This window comes from Biomphalaria glabrata, chromosome 1 (genome assembly GCF_947242115.1).
Source record: "Biomphalaria glabrata chromosome 1, xgBioGlab47.1, whole genome shotgun sequence".
NCBI classification, from domain to species: Eukaryota; Metazoa; Mollusca; class Gastropoda; family Planorbidae; genus Biomphalaria; species Biomphalaria glabrata.
Genome location: NC_074711.1, coordinates 67,591,468 through 67,607,372, shown reverse-complemented (window position 1 = coordinate 67,607,372; position 15,905 = coordinate 67,591,468). Strand labels below are relative to the sequence as shown.

At 36.5% G+C, this 15,905-nt stretch overlaps 1 protein-coding gene across 4 annotated transcripts in view; it reads left to right on the top strand.

Annotated features, from left to right (window-relative positions):
- LOC106061303 (uncharacterized) overlaps nt 1-15,905 on the top strand; it is a 51,801-nt gene that overhangs the window by 21,306 nt on the left and 14,590 nt on the right. For all 4 annotated transcript variants that reach the window (XM_056010105.1, XM_056010090.1, XM_056010080.1 and 1 more), the window contains 5 exons: nt 1,993-2,140; nt 3,250-3,386; nt 4,512-4,647; nt 6,025-6,120; nt 14,679-14,809. In XM_056010105.1, the coding sequence (XP_055866080.1) occupies nt 1,993-2,140; nt 3,250-3,386; nt 4,512-4,647; nt 6,025-6,120; nt 14,679-14,809 (648 nt within the window). The remainder of the gene's footprint in view (nt 1-1,992; nt 2,141-3,249; nt 3,387-4,511; nt 4,648-6,024; nt 6,121-14,678; nt 14,810-15,905) is intronic.

Below are 15,905 nucleotides of genomic sequence, written 5' to 3'. Positions count from 1 at the left end.
AAATAGTAGAGTACAGTGGCGTAGCTAGCCGTGTGGGGGTGGTGCGGGCCGCACGGAGAATCAAATAACTGTAGCTACGTCACTGGCAGAGTATGACAGTTACATAAACCCTTTAGCGTTTTTTTTTTTAAATAGTTTCAATTTTGAAACATGTCTTTTAAATTCAGTAGAAGAGATGACATTGCTAAAAACACATAAGACACCATCACAAGCTCCCTGTTTATACAACAATTAAAGTTATCATTGTTCAGAAACTGTCCAAACTTCACGATAGATTGTCCATTGTCCTCTCTCGTAGACACAACATGTACGTACACCAACGAAGTCATTGATATTGGCATACTTTCGGGATGATTTGAGTCATATGGTAGTGTGTACATCAAAAGATTCCCAATTTCATAAAGCCTTATGTTTCGAGTTATGATTCATGGTGCTCGAAAACTTGCATAAAGTTTAAAAGTGATTGTCATATGGAATAGAACTTAGAAAACATTTCAAAGATTTAACAAAATAGTTTTAAAATGGCTAGAAAAAAAAATAAGAATAACTATAAAGTCTCAATTTACTGCTTAAATAGTTGCTATGTGTAATATTGAAATAAATGTTTAGTTAAATGACCATACATGTTATTAGTATATTATAAAGCAAGCTGAAATTGTTTCTGATGTATGCATATTATCAGGTTGCATATAATATGTAACATATAACAACAAATGTTTAAATATTAAATAAACATATCAATAAGCTTCAATTCATCAATTATTTATCAATTACTTCTTCTAATTTTAATCTGTATATTTAAAAAGTATTAATTTTTATCATTCAATATAATTTGTGCTGCACTTTATTTAATATTGAGCGAAAAATTCTAATTATGGACCGCCCCATTTAGCCCCCACCCCTTCTCCATGCCGCGGCCACTACTAATCGAAAAAGTAAAATCTGTTATTTTTCTCGCTTTCCATTTCTATTTCAAATTCACGCTTTGATGACATTTACTGAAGCAGGACAACTTAGAATTTTAAAATGTTCCAAGCCGGGTAGCAGTATTCTTAACTTGTAGACGTCTAGAAGGAAACATCGATCAGGGGAGATGGTGGTTTGGCTGTAACCACGCGCATGTGTAGTTACGTTTGAGAGACATACCTGGGGTGTGATATATGATGTGTGTGTCGGTGTATATGTGTGTTTGCGTGTACACCGGAAATGTGAAACCAGTGGCAAATGCTACCAGCCTACCTGTGGGCTTTGCACTTTGTGTGTGTGTGTGTGCCACTCTATGTGAGTGTACGTATTAAGTGTGTGTGTGTACAAGTAACTATGACCTCTGACCCAGTAATCATAACTGAGCTCGTAAGAAGTCGCGATGCGTTTCATTCCAAAACTTTCAATTGTTTGTGCATTGCATTCTGGGCCAGATTAAGTACGTCCGATGTGCCCCACGCAATAAGAAAACAATTCTGCCCTTTCTGTCCCATCAGCTTACAAACATTGAATACATTGAATAAGTTGTTTTAGTTTCCAGACGATCCACTGACTTACTTGATTTACTTGTGTATATGTGTTTTGATTTACTTGTGTATATGTGTTTTGATTTACTTGTGTATATGTGTTTTGATTTACTTGTGTATATGTGTTTTGATTTACTTGTGTATATGTGTTTTGATTTACTTGTGTATATGTGTTTTGATTTACTTGTGTATATGTGTTTTGATTTACTTGTGTATATGTGTTTGTAAAACGCTTTACATGTTTCGGATGTTCCTTCAGAGTTGAAGATAATTAACTTCCTAGTCCAAACCTCCCGCTGGACGCAGGTGGATGGGAGCGGGCAGTGTTTAAACAGTCCAGCGCGTAAACCCCGCCACCAGGCAGCCATCCTATATAATATATGTATATGATACTTGGAGCGTGAACATGTATAGACTATATATCAAAAGTACACTGAGACAGACGTTCAGACTGTATTTCCCCCGTTGTTCATTATTTCAGCTATTGGAAGAACTGGGGATCTGGCCTCAGATCAAACGCCTGGCAGGCACAAGTGCCGGTGCAATGACAGCTGCACTGCTTGCCATCGGCTACAATTCTCAAGACCTGAAAGATTTCTTCAGCCTTAACCTTAACAACATTTTCTTAGGTAAGTGGCAGACATAGGTAGAGTAGGGTGAGAGGGGGGTGCTCTCAATCACTCACCTTTCAGAGATGTGATATTTACCGCCCCTCCCCTTAGTTCTGTGACGTCTGCCTCCATCTCCTTCTTGCACGAGAAGTCAGTGGGGGGGGGGGGGGAGTGTCAGACGTGGCTCCCTACTAGTTAGATAGTTTCCACAATGTAAGTTGTACCAGCATAAGTAGGTCAAGCATATAACTATTCATAACAATAAAAATATAATATTTTATGTCGGTTGTTATTCTTTTTGTTGTTAATTAATTAATAACTCCATTGATCGAGCCATAAATACAAAGATATGCTTCCTTACTATAGCTACACATATATTGTAGCTATCTTAAGACGTTTATGCTATGAATTCAAAATATCATTGACATCATCTTTCTTTATATATAAGGCTTGTATGTAAGAGCTGATAAGATATAATAATAACGATCTTTAATTACACTATACATTAAACTTTCAAACACTAAGGAAAAATAAAGGCTTTAATAATACCTCATTAAAAAAAACACTCATAATAAAAATAATGGTCATAGTGATATTGATTTATTTTTTAGACAATAGCTTGATCCTCAAAGGTTGATCCTCCCCAAATGCTGATCCTCCCCAAAGGTTGATCCTCCCCCAAAGACTAAATCCTGCTCAGTATTCTTGATGACCTCCATAAAACAGATATATTTGATATCGCTGTACCAGCATTGTTACAAAGCAGTGCTCAATAGACAAAACCAGTAGTGGTATATGTTTCAACAATGTATGACAACAATACTAGTTTTACTGTTGACGTCTAAATATCATCACGGCAACAGGGTACTGTCCGTGGAACATAGAAGATACCTGGCAATAGAATACTGTCCCTGGAAGATAAAAGATATCTGGTAATAGAGTACTGTCCTTGGAACATACCTGGTAATAGAATTCTGTCCATGGAACATAGCAGATACCTGGTAAAAGAATACTGTCCCTGGAAGATAAAAGATACCTGGTAATAGATTACTGTTCCTGGAACATAGCAGATACCTGGCAAAACTATTTTTAAAAAATCATTAATCTTCTTTCCTCCCTTGTTTCAGATCACAAGTGCGGCTTTCTCAGTCTTGTTCCAAATCTTCTTCGATTCTACGGCTGGAATCCTGGAAATCGAATCTATCGATGGTTTGGAGAGAGAATTTATGAAAAAACTGGAAATGTAGACACGACATTCAAACAGGTCAAACTCTCCGATATATCATTGATCACATTCTATAATAAATATGGCCTATAATACTTTCAGTCATACTGTCACGTTATGTCACATATCTTTTTTCTGTCATACTGATTAACATATTTTACAAACATTACTTTCTTTCAGTTTATATATCATATGCCACATATGTCACTTTCTGTTACAATATTTAATATAGCCTTTATGAGATATCCCTTTTCAGACACTTTCTGTCTGACTGTCATTTTAAACATCACATATGACTTATACATCTAATACTTTCTGACGTTTTAAACATCACGTATGACTATTACATCTAATACTTTCTGACGTTTTAGACATCACATATGACTTATACATCTAATACTTTCTGACGTTTTAGACATCACATATGACTTATACATCTAATACTTTCTGACGTTTTAGACATCACATATGACTTATACATCTAATACTTTCTGACGTTTTAGACATCACATATGACTTATACATCTAATACTTTCTGACGTTTTAAACATCACATATGACTTATACATCTAATACTTTCTGACGTTTTAAACATCACATATGACTTATACATCTAAAACTTTCTGACGTTTTAGACATCACATATGACACATGAAACTTTCTGTCATTTTAAAAATCATTAATGGTACATGACACTTTCTGTCATTTTAACATGTCATATGACAGATCAATGTCTGTTGCTATCTAACTAGATCTATATGAATTATTTCATTTTCTGTCATGTATTCAATATTGCAACAAATATTACATGTTACTGTCATTTGTATTTATCATATATTAGGCCTACATATAAAATTTCTGTAATTTTTTAGCAATATCTATTACATATATCCTTTTCAATAACATCTATAACACTATGTCATTTCAAATAACCACGATGGCATACATCGCTTCTCGTTACAATGTACAACCTTGCTTTGCAGTAGCAAAACAAAACTTAATCAAAATTATTCACAAATGAACTCTGTGACCTGGACACATGTCTGATAGTGTGCATGTTGTTGTATTAAAAAGGTTGAACTAGTTCCGCAGGTTGCCAAATGTTTGGACTTCAAGACGACCAGAACAACAAGGTGAAATGTATTTTGTTGACTTTCTTCACAGGTGTATGAAATGTTTGGGCGAGAACTCTGTATTGTGGTCACAAACTTGAACCAGATGACCTCCCTTTACTGTCATCCCAAAACTACGCCCGATATGCCAATCCGGCTAGCTGTTAGGATGTCCTTGAGTATCCCTGGTAAGTTTCCTAACTGGACAGTGTTAGCTGGGTAGGGCGGGGTTGGTTCTTGTGAATTGACAGATTTGGTTTTAGTAGGCAGTAAATGTATCGTATGATAGTCATGGTAATGTAAATAAAAACCTCTACTCCTAAATTAAAGAGCGACCTCTAAGTTGTAATGTTTGATGAGTAGTGCACGGCAACAGCTTTGCTGTTCTGTGTGCGAATTCTATCACGTGATAGTGTAGTTATCTATGCTATGTATCTTAAATGTTCACTAGATTCTAGACTATTCTTGAACAGATTTAAGAGAGGGAAATCCAGAGAGAGAAACAAAATGTCAAGCAAATTTACTTAAAGTACAGAAATATTTTGCATCAAAATCTGTAGAAGGATATAAAACAACAATAGCCAATTATATATAACGACATTCTGCATACATTTTTACACCAAAGAAATTATGCAAATATAAACCACTCTTCAAACTAGTGAAAGTCTCGAGCTAAACTTTTTATTAGGCCTCCTGTTTCTGTTGTCAGCAGTGTCAATGTGGGAGACATGTAAAAGTATTTCTAAGAATCTGTTGTTTCGTGAATTGTGAAAAAAAAAAAAAAAAAGATTGTGCATAGTTTTCAACTGACTAAGATTAATTGTCACCCAAGAAATATGTATGCATGTCTCTTGTCACCATTCCTGTAACATATCACTATATCGCGGATGTTTACACAATGTATTATTATGTCAAATCCACATGCTCGATTGTTTCTAGTTTGGGCGATGATGTAGGCCTTTAATTAGCTGCTAATAATGATTTGTAATATTTTATAATTAGATTTTAATTAAGGGATGAAATTATATCTATGGTCACTTAGTGCACATGCTGCTATTGTCATAACAATTATTTCCTACTAAGTACAATGTTTATCATCCGGAGTCCGGACTAACTTTCCGACTTATCTCCCCCTCTCACGCTTACCAAATCAAACAAATTCCCGGGAATACACATGAATGTACTAGATCGTCCCGGATCTGAAGTGATGACCAGTCGCTTGGTTATCTCGAGTTCCACCTCATCACCCCAGCACCTCAAGCCAAACTTCGTATTGGTTTAACAAAATAGATAAGGTGATGTCATGACCAAATGTGGTTATGTTGTTAAAGGTTGTAGGCTGCCATAGTCCCAAATCTGGACCTTCACAATGACATCTTGAAGCGCATATCACTCGACCAGGCAGCCGTTAGTTTAACACATAAAACATATAGACATTTTAGTCCCCATAAAACCTATACTGTTCGTATATTTATACCCAGCATCTAACAACTATCTTATCTAAATACTTTATGACAAGCTCTAGGATGTTTGCGATCATCTCTTGTTTCTGTACTTTTCCCCAGGTCTGTTTAGAGCAGTCAAACACACACTCTATGGTCACACGGATATATTTGTGGATGGCGGAGTACTGTGCAACTATCCCATTCATTGTTTTGATGGTAAGCTAAATCTCTCTTTGTGTGTATGTAACAAGCCTGTCTTTAGATTGCTTGTGTAGTTTGTACTTTTGTATGTCTAAAACAGTCAATATTGTGTTATACAGTCTATATCCAGTACCAGTCTACAGCCCCCACGCCCCCTTGTTATGGAGTGTGTGTGTGTGTTTCCTAGATTATATTGAAAGGGAGTATTTATTGTTAATTTTTTGAGAGAGAGCATTGATTTAATTTTAGTCTTGTAGAATGATACAAGATAAACGGCGTTGTCGTTAGTAGGCCAGACGAGTCCAGGATGCCTGAGTGTAAAAACGTGTTTTTGTTGTGAGTTAGATTTTGTTCAAAATACCATAGTCCGTCTTACAAACCATTTTCTTACTTTTGTGTGTTTGTTTGTTTGTTTGTATACTAATTTTCGAATGTTCCTTTGGAATGTCCAAAACCCAAACCTGCATGTGGCTGGGATTTAAACTCTGGACCGTAATGATGATAGGCCGAAGTGCACGCGAGACTTGGGAGTCGCCAATAACAGAATGGTTTTATTAACAGTTTTAAAATTAAGACGTTTTTAAATTCGGATTTTGAAATAATGATTTTAAAAAAATAATCCAAATCTTGTGTTTATGAGTCACTTACTGAGATTGTATCAATGAAGACCATTGCTGGTCACTTACTGAGATTGTATCAATGAAGACCATTGCTGGTCACTTACTGAGATTGTATCAATGAAGACCATTGCTTGTCACTTACTGAGATTGTATCAATGAAGACCATTGCTGGTCACTTACCGAGATTGTATCAATGAAGACCATTGCTGGTCACTTACTGAGATTGTATCAATGAAGACCTTTGCTGGTCACTTACTGAGATTGTATCAATGAAGACCATTGCTGGTCACTTACTGAGATTGTATCAATGAAGACAATTGCTGGTCACTTACTGAGATTGTATCAATGAAGACAATTGCTGGTCACTTACTGAGATTGTATCAATGAAGACCATTGCTGGTCACTTACTGAGATTGTATCAATGAAGACCATTGCTGGTCACTTACTGAGATTGTATCAATGAAGACCATTGCTGGTCACTTACTGAGATTGTATCAATGAAGACCATTGCTGGTCACTTACTGAGATTGTATCAATGAAGACCATTGCTGGTCACTTACTGAGATTGTATCAATGAAGACCATTGCTGGTCACTTACTGAGATTGTATCAATGTAGACCATTGCTGGTCACTTACTGAGATTGTATCAAATGAAGACCATTGCTGGTCACTTACTGAGATTGTATCAAATGTAGACCATTGCTGGTCACTTACTGAGATTGTATCAATGTAGACCATTGTCATGGCCAGGGGTGTCAATGGGGTTAAGCTCCCATTGTCTATAAAATACTCCTAATGGCATGCGTCTCAAATAGCCTCTGACAACTAAGTCCAGCACCTGGCCTGCTCGTGTGGCTTAGATATTAAGCCCGGCGAAACTGCTCTTACTAACAGGTGAAGGGGTGAAGGCGGATACCTGGCGCCACAAAACCGGGAGCTCGTCAGCCTAGTAAGGCAGTTCATCTAGGAGAGGGGTACTCTGACTTCAAACCCCCGCTGCCTTGCGGTACTGAGGCTTCAGGAGACAACCTCGAGGAGAAATCAGGAGTGAAGCCCCTTAGGCGTAGGGAGTATCAGCTACGAAATTTCCTCCGGCAGCTTCTGCAACTGAGTTGGTGCCAAATGTAATGCGATGCGTTCCTTTGGATCTCATCAGCAAGGTCGAGAGAGGGATCATGACGCATGGGCCACCCATGACCCCTTTATCCAAGGCCCAGGAATGCGCCCCGGAGAGGAAACTCTGGTGCTGCTGCAAAGCGGCTAAAACAACACGGGAGACAACAGTTACGGGTTATAAGTCCAACTTGATTGGCGTAATGTATGGACGCCACGGGTTGTCTCTGACGGTGGGAGAGATCTTCGCGCCTCACTGATCAGCTACCGCCCGCCTCAACCTGGGTAGCCCCCAGTCAGTTAGGTGCTGATCCGCCACAGCCTGCCTGCTCTAATGGGTGCTTAGAGCTTAGTTTAAAACGACAAGTAGGCTGGAAACTTGCACCAAGCAACAAAAGAAGAAAAATTAAACTGAAAAAGAAAATCCCTGTCATGCGACTGGCCACTTGGAATGTCAGGACAATGTGTCCTGGTCTCACTGATGATCTTAGGCAGATCGACGATGAGAGCCACAGGCATCAGCGAAAGTATGTGGGAAAACATAGCCAAAGACCGGAGTGCATGGAGACAGACTGTGCGTGCTGGGACAACCCTTGCTGAGAACAAAAGAATTGAAGCGGCTTTAATCAAGAGGAAAAAAAGAAAGCTGCCCTGTCTGCTAGCCCTAAATCAGAGGCATACACATGTACGAATTGTGGCAAAGTCTGCCGTTCTAGAATTGGCTTGATTAGCCACACCAGATTCTGCCCCGTCTCAAGATTAAGCCAAAACCAGTGACTCATTTGGGCGCATCCATTGCCTTTCGAGACAAAAGGAGCCATATATAGACCATTGCTGGTCACTTACTGAGATTGTATCAATGTAGACCATTGCTGGTCACTTACTGAGATTGTATCAATGTAGACCATTGCTGGTCACTTACTGAGATTGTATCAAATGAAGACCATTGCTGGTCACTTACTGAGATAGTATCAAATGAAGACCATTGCTGGTCTGGCAAATATGAACGTAGATACAGACGTCTGTTTTTCGTACAGTTTTAGTGTGTATATGTACGGTGTATGTAAGTGCCATTGTGTGTATGTTTTCAGTGTATGTGTATATATGTGTGTGTTCAGTATGTGTAGTAATGTATATAAGACTAAGACTAAGACTAAGACTGCTTTATTGATCCTTACGGAAATTTGTTATGATTACAAGGACTCGTTTCTCATATAAAGACAACACAACAGAAAAATACACATAAATACAACAGACAACATAAAGAGTTCATTCAGCGACTACACACAGGTATCTTGGTGCATTTCATGTTCCCTGATCAATGAGTGGCGGTGATAGAGTCTGACCGAGTGATGTACCAACGAGTTTTTGTACCGCTCCGTTCTTGTTTAGATTGACAGCAGTCGCCCACTTAGCGACGACCTGGCGTAGTTCTGATGGAGCGGGTGGCCGTTGTCTTCCAAGATTTTTTCGATTTTTCTTAGGCACGTTTGTTCAAAAAGTTCCTTTAAATGTGGTAATGTTGTGAGTGTAATTTTTGATGCTTTTTTAATGATGTTTTCTAGACGTTGCAACAGTTTAGATGAGGCGTTGCCTTGCCAACAACTTATTCCGTATGTTAGCAGATTTTGTACAGTCGCGCCGTAAAATGTCTCAAGGATCTTCTTGTTTAATTTAAAACTGTTGAGTTTGTATAGAAAAAAGAGTCGCTGGGCTGTTTTCTTTGTCAGAGTTCCAAGGTGGTATTCCCATGAAAGCTTGTTGTTGATGATAACGCCTAGATATTTATATGCCTTTACTTGTTCTATAGATGTAGTGTTTATTTGCAGTTCGCGTATAGTTTGTTTTTTCTTTCTAAAATCTATTATAAGTTCTTTAGTTGTATTTATCAGTATTTATGTCGTTTTTGTAGGTATGTTTAAGTGTGTGGATGTTTTCAGTATGTATATGTATCTGTGTGTGTATAGCTGTTTTATTTTGTTTGTTAGTGCCACTTTTTTCTTTAGTTCTATGGTGCACTGAAAACATGTTTATTTTGGCTCATTAGAAAAATATCAGCTTATGTTATCCGATTATATAAACGATTATATTCTTGACTCTATTGTGATGTGTGGTTACTGACCTAAACACAACAATCTTGCTTAGAGCACGTCATTATTCTCTTTGCCTTTTAAGTCCTAGCGCTGTACAGTCAAACTCAATACTAATTGATGGCTCACTGGAAGGCAGCTGTGGTTTGGTATTAATTGAAATAAAACAAGAAAAAACAACAACAACAAGAAAAACAGTTTTAAAATACCTAAAAACAAGACAATACCTCTTACATATAACTGTGATTTATTTCTCTTCATAACTAATGAATGTTACATTTTAACAAATGGACATTTTGTAGGCCCTGCCTTGTCCCAAGAATGAATCATGGCTAAGCGAATGCATAAATCTACAAAACTTTATAATATTCCAATGAGTGACCTTTAGGTCTAGACCTAGAAGAAGATGCGCAAAATGTTCCTGAACATTACTTTATTAAGATGTTAAATAATATAAAACCACAGATCTATACATATTATAACTAGACTGGACGCGTAGATCTACACAAAAATGTCGTGAAAAGCAGAAACAAGGTGTTGTTTTGTAAAGTAGTTATAAGCACTAAAGTTTTTTTTAAGTACTAAATTCTATGGTTACTTGTATTGTATTATTACTAAATACTTTTTATTTCTTAGCATATAATAATCATTCTATTATTAATTCAGAGTAATTGAACATCGTAAATAAAAGCACACTCGTCTCACAATTATTATTTTGCAATTTTTAGATCCAGAATCTAGTTTTGTAAAGATCTAGATAAACAGCGTATTTAAATATACATTCTAAAATCATAAGATGATTAAAATCAACAGGCTTGCATTATTTCAATCTAGGATATTGTCGAAACATTATCTCAATGGAAATGAAAAGAAATTGACTTTATATCATGGATTTGCGTGAATATATAGTTTTGTGATTAATATCTCATTCTTTTTAAAATACGCTAAACGGTATTGCATTATTTCTAAACTTTGAAATCTAAAGATAATTACTTTCAAGACAGAAAAGAGCGAGTTTCCAAGATTCATGGTGTATTCCCTTAGTGCTTGTAAAAAAGAGTTACGCACATAACAAATAACAATACGAATTTGCCTTTGTTTTCCTGTCTAGGTATAATGTATATAGGTCTGTGTATAATACCTACATCCTTAAATACCCGAATACGTAAAGTCCATTGAAAAGATAAATATTTTCAATTAATCTAGCCAAATTTAAATGTATTTCTTGTTATACTTTTAAAAACCATTACTGTCAATCCAGAGTTTTCCCAGTGTGGTTAACGAGATAATCAACTTTCAAATTTCTAGGAAAATCATTAGAGCTGTTTTTTGAGATCCATATCCACCAATGTTTTTTTTAGATTTTCACCCTGAAGTTTTTAGATTTTAATTTCCACGAAGGTACGATTTGAATAGAGGTATTGTAAAAACAAGGCCTATTATAGGAGACATCTCTAGTTTCTGTTTGTACATACTTGACATGCAAAGAAAACAGACAAAAAATCTTCCCCCCTCCCTTTTTCATTGATTCAGTCTTACTAGACAGAACAGCAGCACTGCTCCACCCTAGTCCACTTCAGCAACACACAAAGAAACATGGTCTGTGTTGAACTTGTTTCGTTGACTTGGCTATTTGATAGTCTCTTGCATTGGTTCACATTATTTCTATATCGACAAAAGTAAAAAACGCAAATTGGTGCGGCATTTCTTAGAGGTCCCCGAAAGGGGAAAAGACGCTATTAGTTTTGTGCGAAATGTCTGTCCGTCTGTCCGTCCGTCCCGTTTAGATCTCGTAAACAACAGAAGATATTGAAAATCCGACATCACCATATTTTAGACCATTCAAAGTTCTGATGCAACGGCTACTTTTTTTTTCCTGAAAGCGAAAAATCTAATTTTTAAAATCAGTTATGCAAGCAGTTTTTTAAAGAGAAAAAGCTAATTAGTATGCATTATAAGTTAGACCTAATTTAAAACAAATAGTAATCTTGTAAACTCCATTTTCATGATTTATTTTTATACATACTGTGGTGTTTTTATTTTTTTTTATTTTTTTTTAGGATTGGAATAAGAGATTGAGCGGTAAAGCGCTTGGCTTCCGAACCGGGGGTCCCGGGTTCGAATCCTGGTGAAGACTGGGATTTTAACTTTGGAATCTTTGGGCGCCTCTGAGTCCACTAAGCTCTAATGGGTACCTGACATTAGTTGGGGAAAAGTATAGGCGGTTGGTCGTGCTGGCTACATGACACCCTTGTTAATCGTAGGCCACAAAAACAGATGAACTTTACATCATCTGCCCTATAGACCACAAGGTCTGAAAGGGGAATTAGTTAGGCCAGGTTCACATCTAACTTTACATTCACTTTCACCTATCCTTTGATCTGCGGGACCGTTGGGGCACTACACAAGATCTCATTTGTATTTGATATAATTTCATTCGGATGTTCTTTCTGAAAATATTGAAGCCTGCCTGGGTGGACCACTTCGGGGGACGATTTTGAGTTAGTGTTTCTACACAAACTGTCTTTTGTAACCTTGTTTTTGTTGGGTTCTTTCTTAGAACGTTGACAATCAAATGTTTATTACGCCCTGGCATTCAATTAGCCATGGTGCTCATGTAGCACTAGTGTTTATGTAGCTCTGATGTTTATTTCGCCCTGGCATTCAAGCAGCTATGGTGGTCATATGGCCCTTATTTTCATTAAGCTTTCAAACACAGATGTTTTCATACCTTGATAAAGAAACAAGCACATATGGACATATGCTTTAGTAAAGTGTTCAAATCTATTTAAATATTGGACTCATATACTGACTCTTCGTCCTTGGTACTGTCTCTCTCACAAGTAGTCCAACATTATCTTTCCTTCTTACCATGGCTTGAGATTACTTTTAGAACATTACATTCACTCTAAGTTTACTTTGTACTCATATTCAGTTGTTCTCATCAAACGTCTTGCATCGCTTCATCATTCCGTGGGTATTTTCTGTTTTTACAAAGCTTGTATTAACTCACTCTGTCTGTTTGTCTGGTAAAAAGTTTGTGCACATTGTTTCTCCCACATAGAGAACTGGGGGCACCACTTTCAGGGGGCGGCACACGCAGAGAGGCTCCCAAAAAATTATTGTAGTATTTTAGTTAGGTAATACATTCTAAGGTTATTTGTATTATATTAGTATTAAATACTTCTATTTATAAGCCTATAATTCTATGTTATGTTTCTGAAAATGGTAGGGGGGGTTGCGCCAATAAAGTTCCTTGCCCCGGGCTCACGTTTTGCTCTTTACGCTTCTGTCCCACAACCAATCTTGGATAAGGCTGAAATTTGCACTATTATCTCTTTTACTTGACAACACAAGAATCAATTTAAAAATTAACCAATTAGTTAATTAACGGTTGGTAATTCATTTTTTTTGTTTGGCATCAAACAAGGGAAAGAAATTGTATAAGTCGAATAATATATATTTATTGCATTTTAAAAGCGATCACAGTAAACGTTACACAGATAACCCCTTTCCCAACTGGTCTAGAAAAACGATAGCATCATAGCGTATCAAGAAAGTAAAAGCAGGAAACTTTCGCTAAACAAAAACAATTGTTAAAAATATTTCTAATCGCACAGATTTATTATTGTTAGTCTAGATCTATCTCAAATTAAATTACACGAATAATCGAAAATTATTGATACAAATACACCCTATGTAAGCTTTGTTGTTTTTTAAAGTACTTTTAAGCGGCCTCCGAAAGGGGAAAAGACGCCATCAGCTTTGTGTGGAATGTCTGTCCGTCCGTCCGTCCCGTTTAGATCTCGTAAACTAGAAAAGATATTGAAAATCAGACATCATGATATTTTAGTCCATTCAAAGTTCTGATGCAAAGGCTACTTTTTTTTTTCTAAAAGCGAAAAATGTAATTTTCAAAATCAACTATTCATGCAGTTTTTTCATAAAAAATACACCATTTTTTACAACTATTCACTATTAATAGTAACAAACACAGGAGGCTATTTAATAAGGGAGATAGCCATTTACCATATTTTTTAACACATTTATGCAAACGATTTTAGATTTTTTGTAAATATGTTTTTTACAAATTTGTCGCAAAGTTAAGTAAGTCCTGTCATATTGACTATTACATTTACAAAAAAAATTACTTTTGAGAAAAAATCTTATCCTTATAAGTGGAACATAATTTAAAACAACAATTAATAAGTTGTTTTTTATATTATCGCGTGAAATGAAGTGCAACTATACATTCATATGACGCTTAACTCATGGAATTGATTTTTTCTTGAGACTTTGAATAAGAGATTGACCCTTTGCAAAACAATTAGATCAATTACATAATCACTATATACAATTAGATCAATTAGATCATCATTAAATGACATATGAGGTTCCACCTTCACTGTCACCTATTCCTTGGTCTGCTGGACTGTTGGGGCACCACACAGGTTCTGTCAACTTTCTTTCTCCATTATTCTCTGTCATTAGATTTTGATAGGATAGAATTTCATTCTGATATTCTTTCTTAAAATATATAAACCTGCCTTTGTATCTGCCTGGGTGGACCACTTCGGGGGCCGATTTTAAATTTGAGTTTCCACACAAACTGTCTTTGTAGCCTTTTTTTTTCAAGACTTCAAGCACACTTAACAAAAGACTGGCTATTGTTACACGTTACTATATATATATAGTGTAGGAATGTTATTATATTATTCTTGCTCCCACTGGATGCTTGTGTTTCTTTAAGGCTGGTGGCTGTCTATGGAGCCCGAAGATAACTTTTTAGAAAGACTTCAACCCCTGGAGGACATTCCGAGACTTCTAGAGAGAACTGAGAGATTCGGCATTTACAATGAGAAAACACTTGGTATGCAGTTGGTAAGTTGTAGAAGCTGGCCTCAAAGAAAGTACAATGTTACACAGGCTAGACCATTATACCCATTATTTTATTGGACGTTTATTATGTTAAAAGCAAACCCCTGTATGCCTGTATGTTGTTGTATAGAAATGTAACTGAGAAATGTAACTTAGAGACGTAAGCTCAAGATACGACTGCCTTCTCATATTTTTTTAAGTTTGTTAGATTTAGATTTTTCATTTAACCCCCCGGGATATTTTCTAGACTTCTTAGTCATCAGTGCAGTAAAGTGTCAGAGAAGACTTACACCAGACTGAAATCAGTGAACCATACACACTACTGACTATGTCAATGTATCGGTAGCTGGAGACTTTTGTTCCTGCCCTGCATGCCATTGTAGATTACAAAGTACAGAATAAAACACACACACACACACTCCCACACACAAAATGTAATGAATTTGAAGCAAATGGTGCATGAAATTTATGGCCGCTAAATTAAAACAGCACCTGAAAGACTGAACTATTACGAGGTTCTAACCTTAGGCGAGACGAAATGTCTCGGACTTTAAACAAAATAAAGAGTTGGACTAAACTCATATCTAAATACTAAGTGTGGCCATGTCAACATTACTAAACACACTGTTTGCCTTTTTTTTTCGAGATGTTAAATTTAGATTACTGAATAGGAATCTTTAAAATTTAAAATGAAAGAATCAGGATGTGCAGTTACATTTCTAATGTCTTCTATTTAATGGCTGCCTGGTTGCGCTTTAGACTTTCGTCACGATGTTCAGGGTTCAAACCCTGCCCGCTACCATCTCCTACAATCCTGTAGGAGATAAATTCTTCATTTCTGAAGAAACTTTCCAAAAAGTAAAAAAATTAAAATAGTTGAAACAAAAAAGAAAAATAAATCCCCTTTATTTTGACTCTCTACTCTTCCATCAAGACTCTACCACATCTTAACTAACTGTCTGCTCTTCCACCAAGACTCCACCACATCTTGCCTGCTCTTCCACCAAGACTCCATCACCAACACTTCACTACACTTTGACAGTCTGTTCTTCAACCAAGACTCCATCACATCTTGACTAACTGTCAGCTCTTCAACTGA